The sequence below is a fragment of the Rissa tridactyla genome, chromosome 2, assembly GCF_028500815.1.
Source record: "Rissa tridactyla isolate bRisTri1 chromosome 2, bRisTri1.patW.cur.20221130, whole genome shotgun sequence".
NCBI classification, from domain to species: domain Eukaryota; kingdom Metazoa; phylum Chordata; class Aves; order Charadriiformes; family Laridae; genus Rissa; species Rissa tridactyla.
Window position 1 is genome coordinate 406,952 of NC_071467.1, and position 17,943 is coordinate 424,894.

General features: G+C 62.2%; 2 protein-coding genes across 2 annotated transcripts in view; one reads left to right on the forward strand and one right to left on the reverse strand.

Moving 5' to 3' along the window:
* LOC128904854 (uncharacterized) overlaps window positions 1-17,943 on the forward strand; it is a 216,756-nt gene that overhangs the window by 16,295 nt on the left and 182,518 nt on the right. The gene's annotated exons all lie outside the window — the stretch shown is intronic.
* Window positions 1-17,943, reverse strand: part of EPPK1 (epiplakin 1) — a 45,119-nt gene that overhangs the window by 14,175 nt on the left and 13,001 nt on the right. Inside the window, exons 4-11 of the mRNA XM_054191458.1 lie at window positions 16,851-17,873; window positions 15,428-16,505; window positions 13,962-15,085; window positions 12,624-13,919; window positions 11,286-12,569; window positions 9,912-11,243; window positions 8,911-9,824; window positions 4,823-4,958 (exon numbers count right to left, since the gene is read on the reverse strand). Of these exons, the coding sequence (XP_054047433.1) occupies window positions 4,823-4,958; window positions 8,911-9,824; window positions 9,912-11,243; window positions 11,286-12,569; window positions 12,624-13,919; window positions 13,962-15,085; window positions 15,428-16,505; window positions 16,851-17,873 (8,187 nt within the window). The remainder of the gene's footprint in view (window positions 1-4,822; window positions 4,959-8,910; window positions 9,825-9,911; window positions 11,244-11,285; window positions 12,570-12,623; window positions 13,920-13,961; window positions 15,086-15,427; window positions 16,506-16,850; window positions 17,874-17,943) is intronic.

The window sequence follows — 17,943 nt, forward strand, 5'->3', positions numbered from 1 at the left end:
CCAGCAGCTGATCCTCGAATGTGCTGTTGGGCACTGCCGGGGCTGATGGTTGGGTTATTGAGGCTACAGACCGTCCCCCCAGACCCCGGGGCTGCTCGAGGGTTTGTTGGCTTTGGCCAGCAAAGGTGAAGAGCAGCGAGCCGAGGGGTGGGTGGGACTGGGGCGAGCGCAGCCCCCACAGACCATGGCACGGAGTCAGTGTGGGCGGCTTCCATGTAGGTGGTGAGGGCTACGAGCCCTCCCTGCAGGGCCAGGGAACTGCGTGGTCTGGCATCAGCACGCGTGCTTCCGAGCTGGACGGGGAAGGCTGGTGCTCTGATGGGGGAGAGGTGCTGGGATGCTCATGGTTCCTGGCCAGGCTCACACGGCTCTTGTCCTGCAGGATGGTTGTCCAGGGTGGGGAAGTCCTGGCGTGGAGGATGTCCAGGGGCCAGGGAGCGTGCCGGGGTCTGTGAAACCTGGGGGACCAGCAGAGACCATGGTTCACCCTGCAATGGGGCTGGGGACAGCTCGGAGGGGCTTGAGGGGCAGCCGGATGGCTGAGCGAGGAGGATCAAGAGGAGGACAGATCTGGAGCTCAAACATGCAGCCCTGGGCTGGGCCAGGAGCCCGACGGTGGTGGCCAATGGGCCAGTGTGTGGAAAATGCTGCTGGTGTTGGTGGAGATGCTTGATGCAGGACTGGAGACCTGACCATGAGTGAGACGGGGGCGAGAAGGCAGCTGAGATCTTGGGAGGAGAGGGCTGCGTGGGCTTGGAGGGATGGTGTGGAGGAAGGCAGGGCAGGAGGCGGCGCAGCACAGAGGGCAAGGTACATGTGCTCCAGAGGCGGGCAGGGGACGGGCACACCTGGCTGCCGGTGGGTGCTTTGATCTCCTGGAGGCCACAGCTCAGCACCCTTCCGGCCCAGGGGCCAGCCCCGGTTGCTGCTGGAGTCCAGTGTGGCTGGTGCATGGTGTGCCCGTGGCCATGTGCCGGTGCATGGTGCCATGCCACGGCACAGCACGGCTCTCCCGGCCCAGGCACCTCACCGTAGTCCGATGTTATGCCCAGTGCCACCGGCTGCCTGGGCACCGGCACCAGCTACTCCTGTTTGCCATCGTGAAGGAGGAAGTTAAGTTTCCAGGAAGGGTAAAACGGACAAAAAGGGAGGGAGAGGCTTTGAACAGGCAGACGAAAAAAGGCCAGCGGGAGCTGGCCTCCCAAGAAAGGCCACCCAGCTTCCATCATGGTCCCAAATAAAAGGCTTTGGGGCCCTCCAGCCTGAAATGGCATGTGGCAGGAAGGTGGGTGTAATGCTCATGCTCATCTTTGCAGCTTTGGTGTCTAATTATCATAGAATTGTAGAATGGTTTGGGTGGGAAGGGACCTTAAAGATCATCCAGTTCCAACCCCCCTGCCCTGGGCAGGGACACCTCCCACCAGCCCAGGCTGCTCCGAGCCCCGTCCAACCTGGCCTTGAACCCCTCCAGGGATGGGGCAGCCACAGCTTCTCTGGGCAACCAAAAATTATCCACAATGAGCGTTAATTACTGCCTGGGCATGTTCCTGGATGGAGTGTCCTTTGCAAGGCAATGGTCCAGTGTGGTGAGCGGGGCCATACTGGTCCCCGGCTGGAGGAGAAGGTGGCTGCCATGAGACTGTGGCATGTCCTGGAGCAACAAGAGCGGTGCCATGCTTGTGCTGGAAGGCACGGGCCTTGGTGATAGGCAGGGGAGGGTAGAGGCTGGGGCTGCTAGGGCCACACGGTCCATGCTACTCCCTTAAAAATAACCACAAAACCAACCAAAAAAAACCCCCATGAAATCGGGATCATAGAATAATTTAGGTTGGAAGAGACAGACACTCACGGACACACAGAGAGGACACTGACACGGCCAGTCGGACGCACTGCCATCAGTAGCACCCACAGACAGGACCTGCATCGCACCCGGGGGGTTACCCACGTCCCCCCCTCCCCTGGGGCTGGCAGAGGCAGGAGGTCACTAGTGCCGGCACAGACACGGCACTCGGGGTTCACTCATGGGTCCCCCAAGTGCCATCACAGCCCCTCTGTCCACTCAGCGCCCCCTGCCCAGATCCTCGCCCAGGGGTCCCCTGCTCACCATCTGGTCCAGCTCGAAGGCTGCTGGTGAACACACACGCACCCACCACACCAGGACAGGGGAGATGCTCGCTACCCGCCAGCCGACACCAGGCACGCGGGCTGTGACCCACTGTCCTGCTCCGGCCACCGGCATGGAGCCCCTCGTGCCCACCGTTCCCCTCGGCAGCTGGTTTTGGGGACACACTCTGTGGGACCCTCCCCAGACCCAGAGAACTGAGTCCCCTCCAGCTGCCGACGCTGAGACCGCAGGGTGACACACCAGAAGGCTGTGCCACCATACAGAGAGACCTGGAAGGGCTGGAGGGTTGAGTGGAGAGGACCCTTATGAAATTCAACCAGGGCAAGTGCAGGATGCTGCACCTGGGGAGGAATAACCCCCTGCACCAGGACAGGTTGGGGGTGACCTGCTGGAGAGCAGCTCTGTGGGAAGAGACCTGGGAGTCCTGGTGGACAACAGGATGGCCATAAGCCAGCAATGTGCCCTCATGGCCAAGAAGGCCAATGGCATCCTGGGGTGCATCAAGAGGAGTGCGGCCAGCAGGTGGAGGGAGGTCATCCTCCCCCTCTGCTCTGCCCTGGGGAGGCCGCAGCTGGAGGGCTGTGTCCAGTTCTGGGCTCCCCGGGTCAAGAAGGACAGGGAACTGCTGGAGAGGGGACAGCAAAGGGCTACCAAGAGGATGAGGGGATGGAACAGCTCTCTGATGAAGAAAGGCTGAAGGATTTGGGTCTCTTCAGTCTGGAAAAAAGACGACCGAGGGGGGATCTTATCAATGCTGATAAATACTGAAAGGGTGGGTGTCAGGAGGATGGTGCCAGGCTCCTCTCAGTGGTGCCCAGTGACAGGACAAGGGGTAATGGGCACAAACTGGAACATGGGAAGTTCCATCCCAACATGAGGAGGAACTTCTTTGCTGTGAGGGTGGCAGAGCCCTGGCACAGGCTGCCCAGAGAGGTGGGGGAGTCTCCGTCTCCGGAGGCATCCCAAACCCGCCTGGACGCATCCGACCTGCTCTGGGTGCCCATGCTCTGGTGGGGAGGTGGCACTGGGTGATCTCCCGAGGTCCCTTCCAACCCCCACCATTCTGCGATTCTGTGACATCCGTACCAGCTGCAAGCCCTGCTGTGCCTGCTGTTCCCTGATAGCCCATCAATTAGTGCCGCTGGCCAGCTTTGTCTTTGGTTACTGTCTTCATTAACACTAATTGGTCTGGTCAGGTTTTATGTCTCTGTGTTTGCCTCCTCCCTTTCCTTATTATCTCAACAGAGAGAACAAACATCCTCTGGCTCCACACATCCTCACCGACTGATGTGACCGGCCGGGTTTGTTCCCACCGCTGCCTCACACGTCCTTTGTCGATCGGGTTTGTCCCTGTGTGTTCTCTTTGGTGGCTTCTTTGACCAGATGCCCTCAAAGGAGCACTTCCCGACCACACGGCCCTACACCACCGGAGCCACACTAGCCACCAAGGCTGGGCCACTGCTGAGGTCCTGGTTGGAGCCCCACCGAGGAGCCCAGTCTCCTCTCGGGGTATTTTGTGGTGCCTTTGGATGGACACAGGTTGTGTGCGTTATCCTGGCATGGACGTGTTCCCTCCCTAATCTTAACGTTTGATTTGCTCTGACAGTTGCTGAGCAGACACCAAAGAACCTGTTGCGGTTCCTGCTGCTGGACAGGTGCTGGGTAGGTGGACACGAGGGCTGCTTCTCCCCACGTGCGCCGCTTTACCTGCCTCGGACATAATCTGCCACTTTTGTTCCACCCTCTGTATGTTGGTTGCTCTTCCTGCAGTTTTTGCAGCTGGCACTTATCTTTGCTAAGCTGAATAATTTAATACCATCTGCTCCTTCGCTGTTCGCAGCACTTCCCAGACCACGTCTGCATGTGTTGAACGGCCCAGCCCTCAGCATGGGTCCCTCTGGGGACTCCCCCGCTGAGAAGAGGGCTCACTTTTTCTTGTCTTTTCTTTTCTTTGAGCGTTTGCAGCCTTTGCCTCCGTGACATCCCAGCAGCGACCATGGAAATATTTCCTGCTGTTTCCCCACAAGCTGGTTCTTGACAGAAAACAGCAAATATCCATCCCCTGCCAGCCTTGCCCATCATTCTGTGAATGCCCTGTTATTCTGTGATTCTGTGATGTCATTTATGGTTTTATGCCCCTTCCACTTGGGGTCTGCCCTTTCTCCTGCCTGGCTCAGACCTGGCTCAGACACTCTCTCTCTGCTCGCCTTCCCCCGCCCGGCTCCCCACAGCTGGGATTTCAGTCCAGGGTTCTGTTGGTGTATTTGTGACTTTGACCCGACTCTAAGCTCCCTGATAACAGCCCCACGCTGCCACCAGAACACCCTCCTCTACCCTCTGTGCATTTGTACCTCAGCCTCACAGCATCCTCCTGGTGAGCCTCCTCCCAAGACACCCGCAGCGTGCCAGTGTTTCATTGAAGAGGGGACATTCCAGTTTCTCAGCCCTATATGTAATATTCGTCTTGGTTCTCTACTTTTTTCTGCGTTGTTTTTAAACAGGATTCTGCTTCTTTAGACTGCTCTTCCCTTCTCTTTTTCTCCATGCTGGTTTTCACCATATTTGAATGGAGTTTGAGTGAGTTTGGGCTCTCCTTTGCTTGGAGATGCAAAACCTTTATAACAGCATCTTTTCAGCTTCTCAGACCCGTTTCATGAACTCATGTCTCTGCTTTGTCATCTGACCTCCACAAGGTACATGGACCATTTCAGGGAATGCTGTCATGGAGAGCCTAGTTCCATTGTCCTGCATGAAGCCTACATTGTGATGCCAGAACCTCCTTCCTCCATCTTCCTCCGTGTGGGGCCCACGGTCACTGTCTCCTCCACAGCACCTATTACAGAATCACAGAATCGTAGGGTTGGCAGGGACCTCTGGAGATCACCCAGTCTAACCCCCTGCCAGAGCAGGGGCACCCAGAGCGGGTTGGATGCGTCCAGGCGGGTTTGGGATGTCTCCAGAGATGGAGACTCCCCCACCTCTCTGGGCAGCCTGTGCCAGGGCTCTGCCGCCCTCACAGCAAAGAAGTTCCTCCTCATGTTTAAGTGGAACTTCCCATGTTCAAGTTTGTGCCCGTTACCTCTTGTCCTGTCACTGGGCACCACTGAAAAGAGCCTGGCACCATCCTCCTGACCCTTGAAGTATTTATAAGTGTTCATAAGGTCCCCCCTCAGCCATCTTTTTTCCAGACTGAAGAGACCCAAATCCTTCAGTCTTTCTTCATCAGAGAGGTTTTCCATCCCCTCATCACCTTGGTAGCCCTTTGCTGTCCCCTCCCCAGCAGTTCCCTGTCCCTCTTGAGCCGGGGAGCCCAGAACTGGACCCAGCCCTCCAGCTGCGGCCTCCCCAGGGCAGAGCAGAGGGGGAGGATGACCTCCCTCCACCTGCTGGCCACGTTCTTCTTGATGCACCCCAGGATGCCATTGGCCTTCTTGGCCACAAGGGCACATCGCTGGCTCAGCCTTTCCAGGAACCTCCTGGGATCTGGCCACCGCATGCCCTGCAGGCGAGCCACGACGTAACTGTGGATCACAAGCCTCAAAGTTTGTTCTGCCTCAGCTCACTCTCTGGGTCCCTCATCAGGGGTAGGTCACCACCACCACTTCCCTGGTAGCTTTCACTGCCTGGTCTGGGGCAGGAATCTCTTACAGAGACACTGCTAGCTCCTGGCTGGTCAAGTGTGTGGCTGTCCAACAGCTCCTGAAGTGAGCTGTGATGGTCCATATGTCCATGGACCCCCCTCTGTTCCCCCACCAGAGGAAGAGCTGACTGTCTTTAACCAGGCAGCTTCTGCCCCATAGACTCCACCCCAGGCCCAGGCTAAGGTGGGACCCATGGAGGCTGCTCCAGCTCCAGGAGAACTCTCCAGAGCTGTCTGCCCAAAACGTGCCGAGGAGAACCATGAGTTGCTCCTGCATGGTCCTGGGAGCTCTGGAGCAGCACCGAGGGGAAGGCAGCCAAGGTTCGGTGCTTGGCCCATGCTGCCAGACCCTACCCTGTCCTCCTTAGTGCATGCTCTTCATGCCGTGCAGCCCTCCTCCCATTCCTGATCTCCGTGTGAGACTGGCTTTTCCTGTATCCAGTGCCACAAGGTGAAATCAGCCAAGCTTTGAGGAGATGACTGTTGGCAGATGATGGTCTGGCCCAGGGCTAGGAGACCGAGAACTTCAGAATACTATGCAGTTTCCTCTCAGTTCCTTTTCTCTTGTATATCCTAGTGGATATATAAAAAATAAGCCACGAGCTTTCAGTTAGGTTCAGTTAAATGGCTTTTGGCTAGGTATGTAAGACCGAAGACCCTATCAAGAAATGGCCTTACAGTGGTTAGGTTCCATATGAAGATGAGGAAGCTGTAAGGAAGAGCTTATCACCAGGAAAGTGACCCTGGAAAGGGGAAGGGTGAAACCAGAGCTGGAGGGCTGCAAGTGTCCATCCTGCTCCACAGGGATTGCTGGGTCTACAAGGCATGAGCTAATGAACAAGAAGGCTGGGAAAGGAGACCCTTGGAGATCAGGTGAAAAGCATGGTGGAGGCTGCAAGACGTGGAAGTAGAGACGGATGAAGAGGAGACAGTCCGAAGGCAGGAGGTGTGGGCAGGAACATGGGAACGGCTGAGATGGAGCAGGACAAGAGCCTGTCCAGCCGGTGCTTTGTCTCTTGTAGAGAGCCCTCTGACCCTGGAGAAGCATGTGGGCTCCAAGACATGGAGATGGCATAGGGCTAGAGTGTGTGAAAGACACGGCTTGGCCGTTCACCCTGGATTTGGCTAAAGCATTTTCTAATCCATTTCCAGGAAAGAGCAGAAGTCTGGAAGATGAATATGAATAAGGGGAGACCTTCTCGCTCTCTGCAGCTCCCTGAAAGGAGGGGGCAGCCAGGGGCGGTCGGGCTCTTCTCCCAAGGAACTGGCCATCGGACAAAAGGAAATGGCCTCAAGTTGCACCAGGGCAGGTTTAGGATGGATATGAGGAAAAGTTTTTTAAACTGAAGGAGTTATTAAACATAGGAAGAGGCTGCCCAGGGCAGTGGTGGAGTCGCCATCCCTGGAGGGATTTAAAAGACGGGTAGATGTGGTGCTGAGGGACGTGGTTTATGGTGGTTTCTGTCAGTGTTAGGTTGATGGTTGGACTCAATGATCTGAAACATCCCTTCCAACCTAAATGATTCTATGATTCTGTGAAGCCTCTTGGTTGACGTGGGAGCCCGAATCATCGAGGCCTTCTGGAGATGGCATTACAGTGTCTGCAGGTCGGTGTGGGAAGAAGCTGAACTAACCCCTGTACGGAGTGCAGTGAGGCCTGGGAGCTGTAAAACTTCCCCGTCGTGCTCCGGCCCTTTGGGTAAACTGCAGCATTTCTGGTTCTTCCCCATGTTCGTAATGCGGATGGTGGTAGGGCAGTGGCAGTTATACCAGCCCAGAGCAGGGGGCCGTGTCTCCACTATGCTGCAGCCAGCTCTGACAAGAGCCCACACGAAGTGTGAAAGAGCAGTATGAGCCTGTACCAACTCCCCCGATCCTGTCTGCCATCTTCTAGTAACCTGCAGCCAAGGGACCTCCTGAGACGGAGGTGGGTATTTGCATCTAACAACTCTCAGTGGAATTCTCCCCCATTAATTTGACCCATCACTTTTTGAGCCCATGCAAATCTCCAGGCTACACGGCAGGTTATGGTAAGGAGTTTCACGGCTAATCTATACTTGCGTCTAGCTATCAGCTCTACAAGCTGTGGCAAAAAATCCATTTTCCAGGACGTTACTGGGTTAATGACAGCAAATAGCCTAAGGTAATGCATTTAAGGAGAGTAAGTTTCCTTCTATTAAGCAGTAGTAGAATTATTCAGCCCTGAGCTCCGCGGCAGAGTGGTTCTGGCGCTGCCTCCTCTCCCGGAGCGCGGCACATGGGCTGAGTCAGCTCAGGGCACAGGAGGGCAAAAGGAGCAGAGAAATGCGCAGAGGTCCCCAGTAGAGGGGACAGGTGCGCCGGTGCCAGCTCTGCTGAGCGCGGGCGGATGGAGGAGAGATATGGCATGATGACGTCCCCCAGGGGGTCTCGGCTCTTGCGTGGCTCCCACGGCAGAGCTCTCTATAGAGGCTCCATGGAGAGCTGGAGGGAGGGGAAGCACAGCACAAGAGTGAATCGAGTGCATGTACCGGTGAGGGACCAAAGCACTCCAAGCGGAGGGTGTCTGTGCTCCAGAGGCCCCCAGAAAAACTGGGCAGGCTGAGGCATAAAGAGCAAATGCAGATAATGCATCCCACTCCAGGAACACCTAACACCACCCTGGCATATGCTCTCCACCCAAAATTCGGGTTTGAAAACCTGAAACTCTAATAATGCCCTGGAAATATGCTGAGGAAAAAATGTTCTTCATGCATAAGAAAACAGACTAGAAGGAGAATAAAAATACCATTCTCACTACGCCTCATCCACCACAAAAGGCATACTTCCATTTAAGCCTCAATGAGGAAAATGAGGACAACATGTTTCACCAAAATGACCTGAGATAACCCAGGCTGATTGCTGTGTTCCTGAATAACTACAGAAGACAAGGGCCTATTACGCTATACAAGAACGCCCGGGGGAGTCACTGAAAAGCTATAGCTGATGTGGGAACGTTATTGAAAAGGAAAGTGAAGGATAAGAAAATATTCTGAATGGAATAATATTTTTAAAAATGAAATTTAAAAAAAAAAGAAAGAAACATCCCACCATCAACAGAAATACTAACAATAGCTAAATTCCTAATCAATGCAAAAAAAATGAAATAAAAGACAAAAGGTTTTACAACTGTTTTTCAAAAACATTAAGGAAATAAAGGCCAGTGTCCGGATCAATCACGCAGCGGCACAGGAGCTGCATGTAGGTGAGGTTCTCGTGGGTGTTGGGGTCGAAGAAGCCCTTGGTGTCGTCGGTGGGGTCGGAGAGGACCTGGCTCATCTCCTGGTCGAAGTAGCCGCGGCGGTAGGCCACCTCCACGGGGAGGCGGTGGCTGTGCACGGGGTCGATGATGCCGCCGGTGGCGATCTGGGCCTCGAGCAGGCGGATGCCGTGCTCCTTGACGATGAGCTCCTTCTTCATGGCCTGGAAGAGGGAGATCTGCTCGCCGGTGTAGGGGTCGGTGTAGCCCGTGACGGCCCTCTCGGCCGAGAGGAGCTTCTCGTGCAGCTCGCTGCCCACCAGCCCGGAGGAGACGGCCTCGTCCACGGAGAGCTTCTTGTTGGCGAGCGGGTCAACGAGGAAGCCGGTGGCAGCCTGCGCCTCCAGCAGCACCAGGGCCGTGCCCTGCCGCAGGATGCCCTTCCACATGGCCTGGTAGATGCTCATCTTCTCCGTCTTGGCGGGGTCGGCCTTGGAGGGCACCAGCACGCCGGCGATGCAGCCCGTGCCGTCCAGGTAGCGCTTGACGGAGGCCATTTCCGTCACCTCCTGCACCGTCTTGGAGCCCTGGACCAGGTCGGCCAGCGTGTCCTTGTCGATGATGCCCGAGTCCACCAGGTCGGAGGCGGTCACCTGCCTCCTGAGGCCCGTGAATTTCACCTTGCTGCTCCGCTCCACCGCCTCCTCGACGAGGACGGTGAGGAGCCGTGCCAGCTCGTCCAGCGCCAGGCTGCCGGCGCGCACCTGCCCCAGCAGCTCCTGCCTCTTTGCCTCGGAGACGTACTTGGAGAAGAGGAGCTCCCACAGGGAGACCTTCCTGCCCTGGAAGCCGCCCGCTGAGACCTCGACGGTGCGGGACGTGAGGGAGCGCTCCAGCTCCAGCTCCCGCTCCAGCTCCAGCTCCCGCTCCCGCTCCCGCTCCCGCTGCTGCCGGGAGGCCGCGGCCTCGCCGTTCTGGGCCGGCGGCGGGGCCTCCTGCTGCGTGGGCTTGCGGGCCAGGGCGGCGCCGTGGCCCTGACCCTCGGCCCCGGTGACGATGGCGGTGAGGAGGGTGATCATCTCCGAGACGGTGAGCGTCCCCGCCTTGTACCTGCGGAGGAGGTCCTGGCGCCGGTGGTCGGGCACGTAGCGGGAGAAGAGGAGCTCCCAGACGGTGACGCTCTGGCCCCGGAAGAGCCCCACGCTGAGGGTGGTGCGGGCGGCCTGCAGGGCTTTGCGGGCGTCCTCGGTCAGCTGGCAGAGCACGGAGCCCTTGTCCATCAGCTGGAGCATGAGCAGCCCCGTGTCCGGGTCGGGCACGCAGCGGCGCAGGAGCTGCATGTAGGTGAGGTTCTCGTGGGTGTTGGGGTCGAAGAAGCCCTTGGTGTCGTCGGTGGGGTCGGAGAGGACCTGGCTCATCTCCTGGTCGAAGTAGCCGCGGCGGTAGGCCACCTCCACGGGGAGGCGGTGGCTGTGCACGGGGTCGATGATGCCGCCGGTGGCGATCTGGGCCTCGAGCAGGCGGATGCCGTGCTCCTTGACGATGAGCTCCTTCTTCATGGCCTGGAAGAGGGAGATCTGCTCGCCGGTGTAGGGGTCGGTGTAGCCCGTGACGGCCCTCTCGGCCGAGAGGAGCTTCTCGTGCAGCTCGCTGCCCACCAGCCCGGAGGAGACGGCCTCGTCCACGGAGAGCTTCTTGTTGGCGAGCGGGTCAACGAGGAAGCCGGTGGCAGCCTGCGCCTCCAGCAGCACCAGGGCCGTGCCCTGCCGCAGGATGCCCTTCCACATGGCCTGGTAGATGCTCATCTTCTCCGTCTTGGCGGGGTCGGCCTTGGAGGGCACCAGCACGCCGGCGATGCAGCCCGTGCCGTCCAGGTAGCGCTTGACGGAGGCCATTTCCGTCACCTCCTGCACCGTCTTGGAGCCCTGGACCAGGTCGGCCAGCGTGTCCTTGTCGATGATGCCCGAGTCCACCAGGTCGGAGGCGGTCACCTGCCTCCTGAGGCCCGTGAATTTCACCTTGCTGCTCCGCTCCACCGCCTCCTCGACGAGGACGGTGAGGAGCCGTGCCAGCTCGTCCAGCGCCAGGCTGCCGGCGCGCACCTGCCCCAGCAGCTCCTGCCTCTTTGCCTCGGAGACGTACTTGGAGAAGAGGAGCTCCCACAGGGAGACCTTCCTGCCCTGGAAGCCGCCCGCCGAGACCTCGACGGTGCGGGACGTGAGGGAGCGCTCCAGCTCCAGCTCCCGCTCCAGCTCCAGCTCCCGCTCCCGCTCCCGCTCCCGCTGCTGCCGGGAGGCCGCGGCCTCGCCGTTCTGGGCCGGCGGCGGGGCCTCCTGCTGCGTGGGCTTGCGGGCCAGGGCGGCGCCGTGGCCCTGGCCCTCGGCCCCGGTGACGATGGCGGTGAGGAGGGTGATCATCTCCGAGACGGTGAGCGTCCCCGCCTTGTACCTGCGGAGGAGGTCCTGGCGTCGGTGGTCGGGCACGTAGCGGGAGAAGAGGAGCTCCCAGACGGTGACGCTCTGGCCCCGGAAGAGCCCCACGCTGAGGGTGGTGCGGGCGGCCTGCAGGGCTTTGCGGGCGTCCTCGGTCAGCTGGTAGAGCACGGAGCCCTTGTCCATCAGCTGGAGCATGAGCAGCCCCGTGTCCGGGTCGGGCACGCAGCGGCGCAGGAGCTGCATGTAGGTGAGGTTCTCGTGGGTGTTGGGGTCGAAGAAGCCCTTGGTGTCGTCGGTGGGGTCGGAGAGGACCTGGCTCATCTCCTGGTCGAAGTAGCCGCGGCGGTAGGCCACCTCCACGGGGAGGCGGTGGCTGTGCACGGGGTCGATGATGCCGCCGGTGGCGATCTGGGCCTCGAGCAGGCGGATGCCGTGCTCCTTGACGATGAGCTCCTTCTTCATGGCCTGGAAGAGGGAGATCTGCTCGCCGGTGTAGGGGTCGGTGTAGCCCGTGACGGCCCTCTCGGCCGAGAGGAGCTTCTCGTGCAGCTCGCTGCCCACCAGCCCGGAGGAGACGGCCTCGTCCACGGAGAGCTTCTTGTTGGCGAGCGGGTCAACGAGGAAGCCGGTGGCAGCCTGCGCCTCCAGCAGCACCAGGGCCGTGCCCTGCCGCAGGATGCCCTTCCACATGGCCTGGTAGATGCTCATCTTCTCCGTCTTGGCGGGGTCGGCCTTGGAGGGCACCAGCACGCCGGCGATGCAGCCCGTGCCGTCCAGGTAGCGCTTGACGGAGGCCATTTCCGTCACCTCCTGCACCGTCTTGGAGCCCTGGACCAGGTCGGCCAGCGTGTCCTTGTCGATGATGCCCGAGTCCACCAGGTCGGAGGCGGTCACCTGCCTCCTGAGGCCCGTGAATTTCACCTTGCTGCTCCGCTCCACCGCCTCCTCGACGAGGACGGTGAGGAGCCGTGCCAGCTCGTCCAGCGCCAGGCTGCCGGCGCGCACCTGCCCCAGCAGCTCCTGCCTCTTTGCCTCGGAGACGTACTTGGAGAAGAGGAGCTCCCACAGGGAGACCTTCCTGCCCTGGAAGCCGCCCGCCGAGACCTCGACGGTGCGGGACGTGAGGGAGCGCTCCAGCTCCAGCTCCCGCTCCAGCTCCAGCTCCCGCTCCCGCTCCCGCTCCCGCTGCTGCCGGGAGGCCGCGGCCTCGCCGTTCTGGGCCGGCGGCGGGGCCTCCTGCTGCGTGGGCTTGCGGGCCAGGGCGGCGCCGTGGCCCTGGCCCTCGGCCCCGGTGACGATGGCGGTGAGGAGGGTGATCATCTCCGAGACGGTGAGCGTCCCCGCCTTGTACCTGCGGAGGAGGTCCTGGCGCCGGTGGTTGGGCACGTAGCGGGAGAAGAGGAGCTCCCAGACGGTGACGCTCTGGCCCCGGAAGAGCCCCACGCTGAGGGTGGTGCGGGCGGCCTGCAGGGCTTTGCGGGCGTCCTCGGTCAGCTGGTAGAGCACGGAGCCCTTGTCCATCAGCTGGAGCATGAGCAGCCCCGTGTCCGGGTCGGGCACGCAGCGGCGCAGGAGCTGCATGTAGGTGAGGTTCTCGTGGGTGTTGGGGTCGAAGAAGCCCTTGGTGTCGTCGGTGGGGTCGGAGAGGACCTGGCTCATCTCCTGGTCGAAGTAGCCGCGGCGGTAGGCCACCTCCACGGGGAGGCGGTGGCTGTGCACGGGGTCGATGATGCCGCCGGTGGCGATCTGGGCCTCGAGCAGGCGGATGCCGTGCTCCTTGACGATGAGCTCCTTCTTCATGGCCTGGAAGAGGGAGATCTGCTCGCCGGTGTAGGGGTCGGTGTAGCCCGTGACGGCCCTCTCGGCCGAGAGGAGCTTCTCGTGCAGCTCGCTGCCCACCAGCCCGGAGGAGACGGCCTCGTCCACGGAGAGCTTCTTGTTGGCGAGCGGGTCAACGAGGAAGCCGGTGGCAGCCTGCGCCTCCAGCAGCACCAGGGCCGTGCCCTGCCGCAGGATGCCCTTCCACATGGCCTGGTAGATGCTCATCTTCTCCGTCTTGGCGGGGTCGGCCTTGGAGGGCACCAGCACGCCGGCGATGCAGCCCGTGCCGTCCAGGTAGCGCTTGACGGAGGCCATTTCCGTCACCTCCTGCACCGTCTTGGAGCCCTGGACCAGGTCGGCCAGCGTGTCCTTGTCGATGATGCCCGAGTCCACCAGGTCGGAGGCGGTCACCTGCCTCCTGAGGCCCGTGAATTTCACCTTGCTGCTCCGCTCCACCGCCTCCTCGACGAGGACGGTGAGGAGCCGTGCCAGCTCGTCCAGCGCCAGGCTGCCGGCGCGCACCTGCCCCAGCAGCTCCTGCCTCTTTGCCTCGGAGACGTACTTGGAGAAGAGGAGCTCCCACAGGGAGACCTTCCTGCCCTGGAAGCCGCCCGCCGAGACCTCGACGGTGCGGGACGTGAGGGAGCGCTCCAGCTCCAGCTCCCGCTCCAGCTCCAGCTCCCGCTCCCGCTCCCGCTCCCGCTGCTGCCGGGAGGCCGCGGCCTCGCCGTTCTGGGCCGGCGGCGGGGCCTCCTGCTGCGTGGGCTTGCGGGCCAGGGCGGCGCCGTGGCCCTGGCCCTCGGCCCCGGTGACGATGGCGGTGAGGAGGGTGATCATCTCCGAGACGGTGAGCGTCCCCGCCTTGTACCTGCGGAGGAGGTCCTGGCGCCGGTGGTCGGGCACGTAGCGGGAGAAGAGGAGCTCCCAGACGGTGACGCTCTGGCCCCGGAAGAGCCCCACGCTGAGGGTGGTGCGGGCGGCCTGCAGGGCTTTGCGGGCGTCCTCGGTCAGCTGGTAGAGCACGGAGCCCTTGTCCATCAGCTGGAGCATGAGCAGCCCCGTGTCCGGGTCGGGCACGCAGCGGCGCAGGAGCTGCATGTAGGTGAGGTTCTCGTGGGTGTTGGGGTCGAAGAAGCCCTTGGTGTCGTCGGTGGGGTCGGAGAGGACCTGGCTCATCTCCTGGTCGAAGTAGCCGCGGCGGTAGGCCACCTCCACGGGGAGGCGGTGGCTGTGCACGGGGTCGATGATGCCGCCGGTGGCGATCTGGGCCTCGAGCAGGCGGATGCCGTGCTCCTTGACGATGAGCTCCTTCTTCATGGCCTGGAAGAGGGAGATCTGCTCGCCGGTGTAGGGGTCGGTGTAGCCCGTGACGGCCCTCTCGGCTGAGAGGAGCTTCTCGTGCAGCTCGCTGCCCACCAGCCCGGAGGAGACGGCCTCGTCCACGGAGAGCTTCTTGTTGGCGAGCGGGTCAACGAGGAAGCCGGTGGCAGCCTGCGCCTCCAGCAGCACCAGGGCCGTGCCCTGCCGCAGGATGCCCTTCCACATGGCCTGGTAGATGCTCATCTTCTCCGTCTTGGCGGGGTCGGCCTTGGAGGGCACCAGCACGCCGGCGATGCAGCCCGTGCCGTCCAGGTAGCGCTTGACGGAGGCCATTTCCGTCACCTCCTGCACCGTCTTGGAGCCCTGGACCAGGTCGGCCAGCGTGTCCTTGTCGATGATGCCCGAGTCCACCAGGTCGGAGGCGGTCACCTGCCTCCTGAGGCCCGTGAATTTCACCTTGCTGCTCCGCTCCACCGCCTCCTCGACGAGGACGGTGAGGAGCCGTGCCAGCTCGTCCAGCGCCAGGCTGCCGGCGCGCACCTGCCCCAGCAGCTCCTGCCTCTTTGCCTCGGAGACGTACTTGGAGAAGAGGAGCTCCCACAGGGAGACCTTCCTGCCCTGGAAGCCGCCCGCCGAGACCTCGACGGTGCGGGACGTGAGGGAGCGCTCCAGCTCCAGCTCCCGCTCCAGCTCCAGCTCCCGCTCCCGCTCCCGCTCCCGCTGCTGCCGGGAGGCCGCGGCCTCGCCGTTCTGGGCCGGCGGTGGGGCCTCCTGCTGCATGGGCTTGCGGGCCAGGGCGGCGCCGTGGCCCTGGCCCTCGGCCCCGGTGACGATGGCGGTGAGGAGGGTGATCATCTCCGAGACGGTGAGCGTCCCCGCCTTGTACCTGCGGAGGAGGTCCTGGCGCCGGTGGTCGGGCACGTAGCGGGAGAAGAGGAGCTCCCAGACGGTGACGCTCTGGCCCCGGAAGAGCCCCACGCTGAGGGTGGTGCGGGCGGCCTGCAGGGCTTTGCGGGCGTCCTCGGTCAGCTGGTAGAGCACGGAGCCCTTGTCCATCAGCTGGAGCATGAGCAGCCCCGTGTCCGGGTCGGGCACGCAGCGGCGCAGGAGCTGCATGTAGGTGAGGTTCTCGTGGGTGTTGGGGTCGAAGAAGCCCTTGGTGTCGTCGGTGGGGTCGGAGAGGACCTGGCTCATCTCCTGGTCGAAGTAGCCGCGGCGGTAGGCCACCTCCACGGGGAGGCGGTGGCTGTGCACGGGGTCGATGATGCCGCCGGTGGCGATCTGGGCCTCGAGCAGGCGGATGCCGTGCTCCTTGACGATGAGCTCCTTCTTCATGGCCTGGAAGAGGGAGATCTGCTCGCCGGTGTAGGGGTCGGTGTAGCCCGTGACGGCCCTCTCGGCCGAGAGGAGCTTCTCGTGCAGCTCGCTGCCCACCAGCCCGGAGGAGACGGCCTCGTCCACGGAGAGCTTCTTGTTGGCGAGCGGGTCAACGAGGAAGCCGGTGGCAGCCTGCGCCTCCAGCAGCACCAGGGCCGTGCCCTGCCGCAGGATGCCCTTCCACATGGCCTGGTAGATGCTCATCTTCTCCGTCTTGGCGGGGTCGGCCTTGGAGGGCACCAGCACGCCGGCGATGCAGCCCGTGCCGTCCAGGTAGCGCTTGACGGAGGCCATTTCCGTCACCTCCTGCACCGTCTTGGAGCCCTGGACCAGGTCGGCCAGCGTGTCCTTGTCGATGATGCCCGAGTCCACCAGGTCGGAGGCGGTCACCTGCCTCCTGAGGCCCGTGAATTTCACCTTGCTGCTCCGCTCCACCGCCTCCTCGACGAGGACGGTGAGGAGCCGTGCCAGCTCGTCCAGCGCCAGGCTGCCGGCGCGCACCTGCCCCAGCAGCTCCTGCCTCTTTGCCTCGGAGACGTACTTGGAGAAGAGGAGCTCCCACAGGGAGACCTTCCTGCCCTGGAAGCCGCCCGCCGAGACCTCGACGGTGCGGGACGTGAGGGAGCGCTCCAGCTCCAGCTCCCGCTCCAGCTCCAGCTCCCGCTCCCGCTCCCGCTCCCGCTGCTGCCGGGAGGCCGCGGCCTCGCCGTTCTGGGCCGGCGGCGGGGCCTCCTGCTGCGTGGGCTTGCGGGCCAGGGCGGCGCCGTGGCCCTGGCCCTCGGCCCCGGTGACGATGGCGGTGAGGAGGGTGATCATCTCCGAGACGGTGAGCGTCCCCGCCTTGTACCTGCGGAGGAGGTCCTGGCGCCGGTGGTCGGGCACGTAGCGGGAGAAGAGGAGCTCCCAGACGGTGACGCTCTGGCCCCGGAAGAGCCCCACGCTGAGGGTGGTGCGGGCGGCCTGCAGGGCTTTGCGGGCGTCCTCGGTCAGCTGGTAGAGCACGGAGCCCTTGTCCATCAGCTGGAGCATGAGCAGCCCCGTGTCCGGGTCGGGCACGCAGCGGCGCAGGAGCTGCATGTAGGTGAGGTTCTCGTGGGTGTTGGGGTCGAAGAAGCCCTTGGTGTCGTCGGTGGGGTCGGAGAGGACCTGGCTCATCTCCTGGTCGAAGTAGCCGCGGCGGTAGGCCACCTCCACGGGGAGGCGGTGGCTGTGCACGGGGTCGATGATGCCGCCGGTGGCGATCTGGGCCTCGAGCAGGCGGATGCCGTGCTCCTTGACGATGAGCTCCTTCTTCATGGCCTGGAAGAGGGAGATCTGCTCGCCGGTGTAGGGGTCGGTGTAGCCCGTGACGGCCCTCTCGGCCGAGAGGAGCTTCTCGTGCAGCTCGCTGCCCACCAGCCCGGAGGAGACGGCCTCGTCCACGGAGAGCTTCTTGTTGGCGAGCGGGTCAACGAGGAAGCCGGTGGCAGCCTGCGCCTCCAGCAGCACCAGGGCCGTGCCCTGCCGCAGGATGCCCTTCCACATGGCCTGGTAGATGCTCATCTTCTCCGTCTTGGCGGGGTCGGCCTTGGAGGGCACCAGCACGCCGGCGATGCAGCCCGTGCCGTCCAGGTAGCGCTTGACGGAGGCCATTTCCGTCACCTCCTGCACCGTCTTGGAGCCCTGGACCAGGTCGGCCAGCGTGTCCTTGTCGATGATGCCCGAGTCCACCAGGTCGGAGGCGGTCACCTGCCTCCTGAGGCCCGTGAATTTCACCTTGCTGCTCCGCTCCACCGCCTCCTCGACGAGGACGGTGAGGAGCCGTGCCAGCTCGTCCAGTGCCAGGCTGCCGGCGCGCACCTGCCCCAGCAGCTCCTGCCTCTTTGCCTCGGAGACGTACTTGGAGAAGAGGAGCTCCCACAGGGAGACCTTCCTGCCCTGGAAGCCGCCCGCCGAGACCTCGACGGTGCGGGACGTGAGGGAGCGCTCCAGCTCCAGCTCCCGCTCCAGCTCCAGCTCCCGCTCCCGC